General features: G+C 45.9%; 1 protein-coding gene across 5 annotated transcripts in view; it reads left to right on the forward strand.

Moving 5' to 3' along the window:
* Positions 1 to 14,625, forward strand: part of ITSN2 (intersectin 2) — a 116,119-nt gene that overhangs the window by 90,483 nt on the left and 11,011 nt on the right. For all 5 annotated transcript variants that reach the window (XM_045189205.3, XM_024552516.4, XM_053925822.2 and 2 more), the window contains 3 exons: positions 8,974 to 9,095; positions 11,881 to 11,987; positions 12,894 to 13,077. In XM_045189205.3, coding sequence (XP_045045140.2) covers positions 8,974 to 9,095; positions 11,881 to 11,987; positions 12,894 to 13,077 — 413 coding nt within the window. The remainder of the gene's footprint in view (positions 1 to 8,973; positions 9,096 to 11,880; positions 11,988 to 12,893; positions 13,078 to 14,625) is intronic.

The following is a 14,625-nucleotide window of genomic DNA, read 5'->3' on the forward strand; positions in this document are numbered from 1 at the left end:
ATGCTGCCTTTCACGAACTAGGAGCTGCTGTTGCCCCAGATCACAAAAGCAGGATAATCACTCCTTAATTCCAAGATAAGGGTGAGAAGAGAGTAAAGAGAATTAACTGCTTTAAATGAATCCAAGCTGCTCAAGTTACATTTCAAGGTACTGAGAAGACCTGTGTCACCAGCGATCAAGTCAGCAACAGTTGAAATCAGAGTCAGGTGATGCTATAGAGTCACTCTGTCCTGAACTCAGCAGTTTAGGGCAAAGGGTCTAATTAGGTAGTCATAAATATGTGTAAAATCTGGGCTGTATGGTGATACCATTAGGGAAAATTAGGGATGTAGCAGGCTGATTGGTAATAACAGAAAACAACGTGTGTGCGTGTGAAACTCCTCCTGCCCCAGAGCAGTACTGAGCAATAGGTGCACCGATACGCGGTGCTGGAGTATGTGGAACAGCGGGTTTGAAATTGGCTGTTAGATATAAGCTACTGATTACATGTTGGACAGAGGAGAGGGGTATGTAAGGGACCAGTTATGTAACTTAGACACAGAAGATGAGTTAAAGGAGAATAAGGGCCCTCTTGGCTTTTTCAGAGCCTTTGGGCTGTTTGGCATTCCGAATATTGATACTAAACCCTTTTTTCCTCTACAATTCAGCTAAGCAAGCGCAAGACCAGGTTCAGTTTGGACATGTTATTGTCCATGTTTCCCCTCCAATAGGATTGCAGTGTAAGCACCGTTTAAAATGGCCTGGCATTTCAAGGTGTAAGTCTTGTCTCAAGAGACCTAGATTTAGGGATTTAGTAAGTGTAAGTTCTACAGTACATCACTTCACCACCAAGCTTCAGATTCTCCATGAATTTACACAATACGCTCCAAAGTTGTATCAGTTATTCAGAGGACCAATCCAAGGTTGTAGATTGTCACAGCTATGTTGGCATCAGTTGCGTTTATTGTTGGCATTGAAGGTTCCGCGTTGGGTGACCGTGAAGAAACTACTCTTTCGTGACATCTGTTTGCAAGACTCTGTATTCTGAGTAGCACGTGAATTCCCTCAGCTGAGTCAGTGATTGAACTCTGGCGGACAAGAAGGTGGTACACATGTCAGCTTGAACTAAGTGTTTTCTGAGGCCAAGCCTTCACTTTCGTCCACCAGTGGAAGGTCTTTGCTGTCTCTTAGGCTAGTGATGTTTCACCGTGGATTTAAAACTAAAAATAAAACCAACAAAATGTTGTTTTTTATCCACTTACATTTATCTGCTAGCAGAGTTGCTTTTGGAAGTTGTAGAATACTTGTATTTTCTGATAGCCAAATAATATGCTTTCTGTTGGTCCACAGCCTTAGAATGCAATACGAACTTCTTCCCTTTTTTGTGCTTAAACAAGCAACCTACCACTTGACGATGGTGACCTTGACAGGCATCCAAAAAGACACAACAGTTTAAAAAAATTGTTCAAGAATGATTTAAATTTCCAAAACAAAGCCACAAATATCTGTGGCTTCCTGGTAGCAGCATGTTACCTGGTACATACTTAGCATTCAGCAAATATTTGCCAAGTGGATAAAAGGCTATTCTTTCATAAAGTAAGATAGCCAATAATTTTCTAGCGCCTTGATAAAACTTCATTGTTAAAGGCAGCCTTCAGAAAATGCACAGTTTAGGCATCTGGATTTATTATTAAAATACTGTCTTTTCCCTGAGCTTAAAAGCAGTGAGACTGAAAACCGCTATGTGTTCACCCGGCTGCTCGGTTTGGGGCACAGAGAGCAGCGTTACTCAGTGGCAGTGCGCTGCGCTGGGAGGACAAGGGCTTTCCAGGGCTTTCCGACATAATCTGAGCAAGCCCTGTTTGCATTCGTCACCACAGATTGTCTCTCGTCCTTTACCTTTGGGAATCTTCGCAAATCTCTCTCCTCTCCTTACGCATTGCACTCCAGAACAGTTGTTCCGTCCTGTAGCGGGACGGGTTTTCACAACCATTATACCCTACTCATAATTTGTCTCTCAGTCTCCCCGTGCTAACACCAGTGTTGGGGTCTTGTGGCCCAGCCCACCACTCTTTATTTTTCTGGAACTTTGACCGATAATACCCATGATCTCCATTTTTCTTACTTTCCCATTCTTCCTGTCTACTAGAAAAAACTTAACCAGGAAGTTCTCTTTATTCTCACACCCTACAGTTAATATCACATTCTGTAAATACTTGTTGAAGACCTATCATGTGTCAGACATGGGGTTACAATGGATTATAAAATAGACCAAAATTTCTGCCCTCTTAGAGCCGACAATTGAGTAGGGTAAGACAGAAAACAAACAAAAGAATGAGTATGTAGGGTCTCAAAAAAATAAAGCAGGTTAGGGAGTGCTGGGCTGGGTCCAGAAGGATTTCAGTTTTAAACAGGCTGCTCAGATAAAGTCTCTTTGGAAGGGTGACATGAGAGCAAAGACTTGAAGGACCTGAAATCTACCTGGTGAAAGCCAAGTGTGTATCTGGAAGGTCATTCTGGGCAGAGGAACCAGCCACATGCAAAGGCCTCAAGCAGAAACAAACCTGACATTCTTGAGAACAGCTTGGATGCCAGAGTGGCTAGAAGAGAAGGAAAAGCAAGAGGAGGAGAAAACGAGAACAGAAGGGCAACCAGGGCGATGGCGGAGCCTGTTTAGGTTCTCGTGGGCTGATTGTAAGAACTTTGGCTTTTGCTTGGAGTAAAAAGAGCCCGTTAAAGTTTTTGATCAAAGCAGTGACGCGATTTGATGTTTTAACAGGGTAGCTCTGGCTTGCTAAATTAAAGGGGGGAAAGAGTCAGAAGCAAGGGCGACCCATTAATTGGCCAATTCACTGATCCAGGTTAAAGGTGGCAGCAGCTCAGATCGGAATGATGGTGGTAGACATGGCAGAAAGTGGTCAGGCAATGGGTATATTCTGAAGATAGAGCCAACAGTTGGATTGAGTGTGGGTATGAGAAGAGGGAAAGTATCAAGGATGTATCCAAAGATCTTACTCTGAGCAGTCAGAGAGATGGACTGCCATCAACTGACATGGAACGTAATGGAGGAGCAGGTTGGGGGATGGTGATTAGGGCTTTGGTTTGGGGTATTTTACCTACACCCACCTTTTAGACATCCAAGTGCAGATCCTGAGTAGGCAGTGTTCAGAACATGCAGTGGAATTCAAAGGAGATAGGCCGGAATATAAATTTGGGAGTTTATGAGCACATAGAGGACACGTAGTAAAACCGTGAGACTGGACGAGAACACCAAGCCTGTGAGTCAGGAGAAGAGTTCCCAGGACTGAACCTTGGGGTTTCACCATCACATCTGGGCGAGGGAGGAGAACCAGAAAAGGAGACTGAAAAAGACTGACCATGGAGCCGGGAGGGTATGAGGCGAGGTGGCCACTTGGAAGCCAGGGGCAGAAGGCTTGTGAAGAGCAGGGACTGATCGGCTGTCCCAAGTGATGGGGATGGGTCAAGTAAGATGGGGTGCCTTCTGCCAAGGGAGGATGCTACCTGGGCTTTTAGGAAGCTCTTCTTCAAAATACTTTAAAGTAATTTTAATGCATAATTTTCCAGATACAGTCAATAAATATTTTATATAATAATATTGATTCTTACATCTCTTTGGTATTTGTTGAAATTAATTCTATGGGTATTGAAAATGTGTATCTTGTATATGTGTTCATTGTATTAGGCCTGTTAAAAGTGTTCAAACCTTTCACATTCTTACTAATTGTCATTGAGAGAGATATATTGAAATCCACCACTTTAATTATAGGCTTTTTGATTTTTCTTTTGTTCTTTTTTTCCTCATTTTTGGGGAGATAATTCTGTCAGTTTTTTAGTTTACACCTGGAGGCTGTCCTGCTAGCTGCAAACAAGACTAGAATTATTGTAACTTTCTGAATTATTTATATCATCGTATACAGATCCATGAAAGCCTATTTTGTCTTTTGCTAATAAAGCTTCTCCTGCTGCTCTTTTATATTTTGTATCTGTATAGCTTTTCCTCGCCTCTGTCACTTTCCTGTAACTTTATATATTAGGTGTCTTTGTAAACAACATCTAGCTGAATTGTTTTTGGTCCAATTTAGAATCTCTCTTTTAACTGACAGACTTAAGCTAGTTATATTTATTAAAACTATTCAATACTTCTATTTATAGCTACCTTATTGTATATTTTATTTACCATACATTTTCTTTGCTTCTTTTTAAACAATTCACTTTGAATTTATACCCATCAACCTAGCCATTCTTATTGTTACTTTATACTGTTAGTAATTGTTTTGATTTTTTCTATATTTGCTAGTGTTTTTTGCTCACCATTCCTTTTTCTTTCTTTTTTTTTTTTTTACCACTCCTTACATCTCTTTTTTTCTTCCTATTCAATTTCCCCAAATACATCTCTTAACAGTTCCTTTAGTCAGATCTGTCAGGGGTAAGTGGTCTCAAACGTTGCCTGAAAATGTCTTTATTTCTCCCTCACCCTTGATGGTATAATTAGGATTGTAGTTTGACAGTTATTTTTTCTCAATCCCCCCATTGTTGGCTTGAGTTATGGGCAGCCAGTCTGATTGCTTTTCTGTGTAGTTATTCTGCTTTTTCTTTCTGTTTTAATGATTTTTTTTTCTCCTTGGTGCTTTACGGTCTAGGTAAGAATTCCCCCCTCCTCCCATTTGGGGGTCATTGAATCTGTGGAGTTCTATCTTTCATCAATTCTAGTAAGTTCTCCACCATTGTAACTCAGTATTACCTCTTCCTGTTCTTTCTATTCTCCACTCCTAGATTCCTGTTAGATTTTGTCACGCCTTGTTGTATTCTGTCCTTCATATCTTTTAACCTCCATTTTATGTTTTCTATCGTTTTGTCTTTCTGGGATGCAGCCTAAGTAATTTCTTCAGCTCGGTTTTCAGATTTTACTAATTCTTCAGATGTTTCATCTGCTGTTTAATCTATTAATTTATTATTTCCATGATAATACTCGCCATTTTTATTCATTTCTTTTTTCAAATCTGACGATTCTTTTTTATCAACTTTACTTAGCATTTCAGGTCCTTCATATATGTCTTACGTTACTTTAAAGCCATATATTTTATATCTTTTGTTCTATATTTTGTTCTATATCATATGTTGTTGGGGTTCTCATCCTCATTTTCTTATTTATGGTGGATTGTTTGTTGTTTTTTTGTAATTTTGTACTTTAATTCACTTTTAGTGAGACTTGGTTTTTCTGTGGAAATCCTGGGGGGCCAAGGCTACAGGAGGGACCCTCAAGAGCAATTGTATATTTTCTTTGACCAAGTACCTAAGGGTATCACTAGTCAGGGACCAATTTTTGTGTGTCAGCAAAAATCCCCAATCTGAGGTGTGGAAAGAGGAGAAACTTTACTCAGGTGAACGATTTGTAATCTGGGGAAATGCAGCCTCCAGTAGAAACTGAAACTGCACTTCACCAAGACAAAGCAGAATCTGCTTTTTATAGAGAAAATTCCCCTCCTAGTTCCTGATTGGCTCACTTCTTTGCAAATGAATCCAAATACCACAGTTCTGATAGGTCCAAATAGCATGGTTCTGATTGGTTGGAATTGTGCGTTGTGGTTGGTCATTATAGCTCTGACCAATAGTTCATTGTAGCAGCTCTGATTGGTCAGTATAGATGCAAATGAGGATATAGCCATACAGTTCCCATTGGAAGTGGAAGGTCTCAGCCCACTGGCTAAAAGAAGATACTGGGAACTTCTGTAAACAGTTGATTCAGACAGCAAGAATAGAGTGCAGGAAGCTGAAGGTTCAGCCTGTAGTTTATCCCTGAAATGCAGTGTGGGTAAGTGGCCTCTGTCAGCCAGTGACTGTTAGCCTCTAGTTACGAATTTGTGCCCAGTTAACCACAAGCTGTCCTTGGAAGATATATTCCTTCTTGAGGTCCACACGTGTTCATTCATCAGCTAAGGAATTCTTGAATTCCAGACTTGTGTGAGATGCGTGCCCAGGATCTCTATTCTTTACCTAGCAGAGACAAAGTTTTCTTACCATCTCACTGTTCTGTCAAGATCATTTTTTCCTAGTCTGCCCTGTAGTCTCGAGTCTTCCAGAGCCTCCTGTCATTGGCCAAACCCAGGCAGACGCCAACTAAAATAGAAGCTCACAAAAGCAGCCTGCAGCTGGCCTTCTTGCAGGAGCAGAGCAGAGAAAGGGGAGAAGTGGGTCTGGGGACAGCGCAACAGTCTACCGCTTGACAGACATTTCCCGGCCTCTGTGATCAAAACACTGCGAAGCTTGATAAAACAGAACTACATTAGACCCAGTCCCTAACTCCAGTGGCAAAGATGGGCATGCTAGCTAGATACAGCTGAACTAAATAATACGAGTTACATTATGTGAAGTGTTAAAATACTGACGCAAACCAGTGCCATGGAAACACAAAGGAGAGGCAGTCTGGGGGTAAGTGGGACAGAGGATGAGAACAGTTTCCCAGAGGAGGACCACGTGAGCCGCCCTGTGAAAGGCCAGTCCGATGGCTCGGTGCGGGGAAGAGGGCCGTGAACAGTGTGTGCAGCGTGTCACGAGGGCTGGGCTGGGGCCAAGGGGGCTGACAGGTGGGCTGCAGTGTCAGGATGACGGAGACTCTGCTCCTGAGAGAGGGCTTCATCCTGCAGCCAGCAGGAGCCACTGCGCATTCTGTTAGGTGTGAACATAATAAAACAATACAGTATGTAGCAACTGGCTGGAGCTGTTCCATAGAAATGTAATTTAAGTCATACATGCAGCCTCAAATGTAATTTAAAATTTTCCAGCAGCAACACTATAAAAAGTATAAAGAAATATTAATAAAATTAATAATTTTCCTTAACCCAGTATTATCCAAAATATTAGCATATTTTAAATTTTTTTTAAATTTTATTTGTATTTTTTATTATTTTCTGAATTACAGCTTATATTTAGTATTATTTTGTATTGGTTTCAGTGTACGGCATAGTGGTTAGACAGTCGTGTACTTTACAAAAGCGTTCCCCCAATGTTTCCAGTACCCACCTGGCACCGTACGTGGTTATTACAATATTATTGACTGTATTTCCTGTGCTGTACTTTACATCCCTGTGACTATTTTGTAACTACTAATCTGCACTTCTCAAGCCCACATTAGCATTTCAATATGTAATCAGTAGGATTATTAATGTGTTATTTTACATTCTGGGTGGTATTTTTTTGTACTAGATCTTTGCACTCAGTTTTTGTACTAGGTATTTTACACTTACAGCACGTCTCTGTTTCAGTGGCCACAGTTCAGATACTTAGTAGTCACGTGGTGCTACGGCCGCCGTACTGGACAGTGCAGGGCAATGGGTATGTTCTACCCACCCGCCCTAATTCCTCAGTTCTCAAAAGATGCACTTCCCCTCCCCTCCAGAAAGAGTTCTGTGGTCAAATAAGTGGTGGGAACTCCGGGTTCATCAATTAAACGTTTCTTTAGAGCAGAATTTCTTGGAGCCTAGTATGCTAAAGTGCATTGTGACCCTCCAAGAGAAATACACGGTCTGCAGCGTCGTCCAAGTTTATGTGACCTCACAGGTCAGAAATCCAGGAACACACTCTAGTGTTTGCTGGCGTAGGGGCAGCAAGAAGCCTGGAGGCAGGCAGAGGCGAAAGCACAGAGGGAGACCCCAGGGTGACGAGCATCACAGGGGCTGGGACAGGACACTCCTCACAGGGTCAGTACTGTGGGCGAGTGGAGGAGGATGCGGGCTCCGAAGGGGCCACTGGGTTTGGCAATGCCAAGGTCATCGTTACCTTCACGAGAGCAGTGTGACAGAAGGGGGACACTGGAGCAGGGGGACAGAAGCCAAAATACCCTAAGTTGGTGACATGACAGGGACAGGTAGGGGACTGGCCATGAGTGTAGACCCCTCTGGTGACATTTGGCAGTGAGACCAGAGAGAGGCTCCTGAGGAGGGAGCAGGACCGGAGGAAGGGTGCTTGTTTGTTTTAAGTAATGGGGGGGGCGGACCCTGAGCCGTGTGTCTAGGCTATTGTAAGGACGGGGAAGGGCCTTGCAGGAGAGGGTCAGTTCAAGATGCTGGTTTTAGGGAGAAGTAGACACAGTCTCATCTCTAGTCACAGGAAGGAAGTACAGGGGTGGTTGAGCGAGGAGGTAAAGGGCAGGAAGTAAAAGGAGCATTTTTCCCCCTGACATCAGAGGCAAGAACTTCTCAAAGTGAAGGTAGGGGATCAGGATAGAAAGCTGAGCAGAGAATGAAAGTTTGCAAACCATTGTAATGAAATGCAAAAGGGTCAGCAGGGTTGGGGTACAAGGACTGTCCCCGCATGCGTCCTGATAAAGCTAATGTGACATACGTTCCAGCCTTAGAAATGCTAGACTCTCTGAGACGTTTCCTAGTATTCCAAGACACAGAGCAGATAGGCCGATGCTTGTGGGTTTTAATGTGTCCTAGTTGCCCAAAGTGTGACACGTGTGTCCGGGGGTACAACGCAGTAGCATGAGAAACAGTCCCCAAGAAGATTCACTTGATTTTAGTGGTTATTTATCTCAGTGACCCCCTGGTAGCTTGTGGCCTGTGGTTTCGAGAACACTGGTCTGAAGCATGGGATCACTGAACCGTTTCAATTTCTTCGAAAGCGTCTTGAGATGGTGAGACTAGCATAGGTTCTTCACAGACTCAGCAGAGTTCCAATCTCTCTGAGACCATTTTCTAAAATCGTTAATTCTGTTATTAACTATTTGGAAAGGAAATTGGGACCCCATTGACGTGTTCCAAGCATGGCTAACTCGCTGCTTTGGAGCATCGCGTGGTCACTGAGCCAGCTGTCCGCAGGCTCCAGCTGTCCACGGAAGTCCCAGGGCTCCATAAAGAGCTGGGTTGCTCTTTCAAGGCAGCACCTGGAAACCCAGTGCATCCGCCGACAGATGTCTGCTTTCTGCAAGGAGACTAAAATAATATTTTGAAACTCTACCCTGTTTTTCCATAGGGTGTGCTGATCTGCAAACCCTGGACACCATGCAGCCGATGGAGAGGAAGAGGCAGGGCTACATCCACGAGCTGATTCAGACGGAAGAGCGGTACGTGGACGATCTTCAGCTCGTCGTGGAGGTGAGAGGCGCCACTCACTCCCCGGCCCCAGGCACAGAGGGCGCGGGGGCCTCAAAGTGCAGTTCCACCTGTGATGTGTGACTTCACAAGGAGAGACAGGAGTGGTCACCCTCTTAAACTGCTCTCTCTGCCCGTGGAGAGGGCTGGATGTGGGACATCTGAAGTCAGCTCCTTTTCCCGATTAGGTAACTCGGGGTGAGGAGAGAGAGAGCAGGACCTCAGGTGCCTCCGTGGGAAGTGGTAGAGGCCCCGTCTAAGGAAGCACAAGGGTGCAGAGTAGACGGGCAGGCACTAAAGCAAACTCTTCTACCTCTGATTTTTGCCTGCCTTTATTTACACTGCCGTTTTGACACCTGACATTTTCATGAACTTTGATGTTTTCGGAGGAATTAGGAAAACCCACTAGGAATTGTGGAATATTCTCCAATTATCATCTGTGTGCTGGTCATGTTTGTGCCTGTTGATGTCACCAGTGACCCCTGAGCTGGTAACAGCCGTTGGAATAGTTCTGTGAGATCATTTGTGTCTGAGTAAACAGAATTAGACTTTACAAATTTCTATCATACCTTTGTTTCCGTGGCTCTTAGTTCCCACTGTGTGTGTCGGGGCCCTCAGATGAGAATCCCAGTCAAATAAGCCACCTGAGGAGAACAGGTGGCCCCACATAGGCCCAACAGGTGCAGCGGATGCCTGGCCGTGACCCTGATAGCAGCAGGGAACAGGGAGCAGGGGCTGCATCCTTCGGCATCTGCGCCCCCCCCCCCCCACAAGGCCTGCTCTCCGATCACTCTGCACCCCGCGTCTTGGGTGACAGTGTCTGTCTGCCCCGAGGCTGTGAGCACCTGAGAGGAGCGCAGACTGTGTCCTTCCTCCTGCGTCCCCAGCACTTAGCCTGGCCTCTGCAGGCATCCCTCTCATCAGAGCGGAAGTTTGGAGGGTGTGCATCTGCTCTGCTTTGACCAGGAAAGGCGGCCTGCAGGAGAAGCCCATCTTTTTGCTCACTCCTTCAGGTCAGATCACAGTCCTGCGGGGCCGTACGTGGGCGTGGAGGTGCCCCTGTGGTGCTGGCACCGAAGGGGAGCCGGGGCCAGGTGACCGCCCCACCTCTGACCGGTCATTTAACCACCTGGGCCTCGGTTACTCCCGCCCTACCCACCTCACGAGATGCTCTGAGGGGCAGGGAGTCAGGCTGAGGTCAGGGATTTGGGATGAAAAGCACTGTTCACGGGCAGAACCTTCCCATCACTGTTCCCGAGAAGGTTCCCAGAGGGTCCGACCATCCTACCCCCTCTGCTTACCTCCTCTGCACAAAGCAGGCCCGTGCTGAACAAGCAGCAACGTGAGTTAAGCAGTGCGGCAGGGCACCAAGACCCCAGGCGAGCTCCCTGCCCTTCAGGAGCAGCCCCAGGGCAGGTCAACCGCCTTTCCAGGGCTGCTCTCGGAGGCTGTCCCGACCTCCACAGTCTGGCTCTGGAGCTGCAGTGGTCTAGAGAGGTGCTATTCATAGCACTTGGACCTCAATTCTTCGACTCCTGTCCGACTCAGTTCAGTCGAGATTAATTGAAATCCAACGTGAAGAACCGTGCTAGACAACAGAGACCGAATGTTCCTGCCCTCCGAGAGTTCATGGTCAGGTGGCTAGACTGACAGTTACGGAACGTCGTGGTGAGGGTTGGGAGAGGGGTGAACTCAGGTGCTTCAGGGGCTGAGAGGAAGGGCCCCCACCCCCAACCAGCCAGGAATGAGAGGCCAGGAAGGACTTTCCCAGGGAGGTGTCAGCTGAGACCTGAAGGACAAGGACGAGTTTTCTGTGCCAGGAGGAGGAACTAGAAGTGGGAAGCACGTGCAAAGGGAACCTGCAAGCCCAGAGGGCCAGGCTGCTGAGGTTGGCAGGGGGCAGATCACACAGGCCTCGGGAAGCTTGAGAAGGAGTTTTCACCTTCCCGTGTGGCCGGTGGATGATTTCAGTAGCGAGTACCGTGTCTTTTGTACTTCGGAAAGATCAGACGTGAGAGAGTTGTCTGAGACACTTCACTGTTTCCTGAAAGTCATGCTCCGGTTGTTAGTGGGCACTTGGCCTGAGCATCTAAAAGAGCTGAGCTTTAGTCCTCGTTCCTCCATATTCCATTTGCGACCTCGGGCAATCACTCTCTCCGCCTCAACTTCTCCGTGGATCCGTTGGGAATAATGACGCCTGCCTCAGCTTGTGTACCGTCTGTGAAGTTCGTTGAGAAGCCCTGACATGCATGCACACACATGGGCACACACAGAATATACGTGACCTGTCAGTGCTTTGTCAGTCCGTTAAGTGCTATGGAATACCGCTGTGGGGTATTATCGTTTCCCTTTCAGTCCGCCAACCTCTGAAATCCACACCAGCGTGGCAGGCAGTCTTGGCGGTAACATAAGTGGTCCCTGTTTCTTTTGCTGACCTTCCCACACGCTGCTTCCGGGACCCTGAGGCGCTCAGCCTGACAGCAGCCATCTGCCCCCAGTTCTGCAAGCTCTTCTGGGGTGTAGGCGCTTTGCACCCAGCCTTCACAACACCCCAGGGTATAGTGCGAGACTCCCCTGTCTTTGATGCGACCCCTGGGTTCAGGCCTTAGAATCAGCCTTGCTAGGAGCCCAAAGAGCAATGAGTAGGGAAATTATTCAATAAAAAGGTAATCATCATAAATATGTTTATTTAAAAAACCATAATCCTTATTAGCTTCAGTGTATTTAGACCACAGAGGCTGCGTGTTCATATTTAAGCTAACTTATTTCTTTTGCGATGTGAATTTAGGTTTTTCAGAAGCGGATGGCAGAGTCAGGCTCTCTCACTGAAGGAGAAATGGCCTTGATCTTTGTTAACTGGAAGGAGCTCATCATGTCTAACACAAAGCTGCTGAAGTAAGTGGAGAGCCTCGCCTGTCCTTGCCACAGCCCCCGCCCCCCCTCCCCCCTCCCCACCCCAGCCACACCCCCCCACTGAGACTTTCACACATAACTTCCCACAGAGCTCCTCAGCAAAGGAACCTTCAACTGTTTTCTGCTCCCTCTGGCTTTTCATTTTATTATATATTGTATGAAATGCCCTGTGACTGTAAAATACCTAATTATTGAAGTAAAGAAATGTCACAGAGAAAATACTCGGATTAAACAAAGAAATTCCATCATTAAGCAAACACTGTATCAACATGCACTTGACTCTGTACTCGGTAGAGTCGGAGGGGCAGCTCGTGGCCCAGACATAACTGGCCAGTGTGGCGGCCTCCTCGGCCCGTGTGAAATTCCATTCCTTGGGGTGACTTTCCACCCACTGTGCTCAGGGGGCAGGCTGCTGGGAGAAGGCATCCGCAGTTGCAGCTCTGGCCTCCTTCCTCCCCGGGGCTCAGCAGCTCTCCCGGGCAGAGCCTCCTGCCACCTCAAGCCTGGCCCCTGTGGGCTCCACTCCCTTTTGCCCTACAGAGTGTGGGAATTTTCTTTCTTCCCGGTTCAGCTGAGAACAAGGCAGACTTTGTCAAGAGAAACTTTGCTAAGAAACCAAGCTGAAACCAAGAGAGTTCCAAAGGTGTAGAGATGAACTGGAAGAAACACCCCAGTGTGTCCACCACGTTTTCTTACTCTTCTCTGTTAACATTTCATCCAGGTTGGCTTGGCCAGGAGAGCTTTGTGGCCAAGCTGCCTCCTCCTTCTGACTGTTCTCTCAGAAGGTGCCAGAGGTTTCACGTAACTGTAACTCCCTGGTTATCACTAGCACGAGGCCCCACAGGACATCTACTTAGAACAGAAAGTGAGCGAGTGTGTTGGCTGCAGGGCCTTGCGGGTGCGGAAGAAGACTGGGGGCGAGAAGATGCCGGTGCAGATGATCGGGGACATCTTGGCCGCCGAGCTGTCCCACATGCAGGCTTACATCCGGTTCTGCAGCTGCCAGCTCAATGGGGCGGCGCTGCTACAGCAGAAGACAGACGAAGACGCAGACTTCAAAGAATTTTTAAAGGTAACCCCCCTCTGGGATCACAGGCAGGCCAGCCCCAGGCCGAGCCTGGAGGCAGAGGCTGTGAGGGCACAGTGGGGACCGCGGTGACCCAGCGGGCTATCTCCCCATCAGTTTCCAAAGGAAACACAAATGTGGCAAAGAATTTTCTGATTGCTTTGCGTTGCCTTTCGTGTTGATTTTTCTTGGCACTGGGACCATGGTTTTGCCCATGTTCACATAGCAGAGTTTTTCTTTTTTAAGACTGATTACATAAATCAGCTGCTTTATACCTCCTCCCCCCCAAAAAAAAATCCAGAATATCGTTTTCTTAATTTTGTAAATAGTATTTATTTCATACCCATCATATTCCAGAAAGAATGTAAAATAGCTTGTTTAAGTGCATCCCATGTAACAAGATAAAATGGAACTTAAAATGAGTGGGTGAATGAGACACAAGGAAGCGAGGGCGGGAAAAACGGTGGCACGAGGAATTAGGAAGCACATGCAACGCACCTCTCTGAGCCTGCGCACATAGTAGAAGCGTGCACAGGTGTCAGCAAACCTTCCGGAAACGACGGTGCCTCGATGCCGCGGTCACAGACTGAAGACAAGCGGTGGGTGAGAAGGAAAGCTGCACTGTTCCCAGGGAGACAGCCGACGCATGACAGGCTCGGTGAACCGGTGACACCCGCACAGCGAGCCAGCAGAGAGCTTCCTGTGACGGGTTGTTGGAGCAGAAGGTCGTGCTTTGGAAAGTCCTTTTCAATGATGTCGTTTAGTTGTAGAAATGTGTTAAAATGGTGAGAGAGATGAAAGTACAATCACTTTTCTTACCTTTCTTCATGGTTTTTTCAATGCGCGAAGTACTACGTATTGGGAGCTGTTCTACAGCCACAGCTGTACCTTGTGGAAGAATGCCTAATTTTAATATTTTTATTATCACAAAAGAACAGAAAAATAATTATGGATAAAATAGAAGATGTATAGACTGAGGATAAAAATTCCAGAAGGAGCCCTGGCTGGTGTGGCTCAGTGAATTAAGTGCACGCCTGTGAATCAAAGGGTGTAATTCCCAGTCAGGGCACAGGGCACGGGCCAGGTCCCTAATCTGGGGCATGCAAGAGGCAACCACATATGATGTTTCTCTCCCTCTCTTTCTCCCTCCTTTTCCCTCTCTCTAAAAATAAGTAAAATAAAATCTTTTTTCTAAAATTCCGAAAGGAAAATAGAGGAAGTAGTAAAGATAAAAGCAGAAAAGATACCAATATATCCAAGAACAGGTACATTGAAAAGAACTAGGAAAGCACAACTTAGGTAAATCTGGTCGAAAAAGAGTAAAAACAACAGATATAAAGGCATTTTTTAAGTGTAAGGGTATATGATTAAAAAATATATGCTAATATTGAAAACATTAACAAAATTTGTAGTTTTCTATTAAAATTTGAAAACTGAGTCAATAAGAATAGAAAATCTGAAGATACTGTTAACCAAGGAAAAAATTGAGTATCTTACCCCAAAAGAGGAGCTGGGTTCACTTGGTGGATTTAATGGTGAACTCTTTCCAACTAT

The sequence above is a fragment of the Desmodus rotundus genome, chromosome 5, assembly GCF_022682495.2.
Source record: "Desmodus rotundus isolate HL8 chromosome 5, HLdesRot8A.1, whole genome shotgun sequence".
Classification (NCBI taxonomy): domain Eukaryota; kingdom Metazoa; phylum Chordata; class Mammalia; order Chiroptera; family Phyllostomidae; genus Desmodus; species Desmodus rotundus.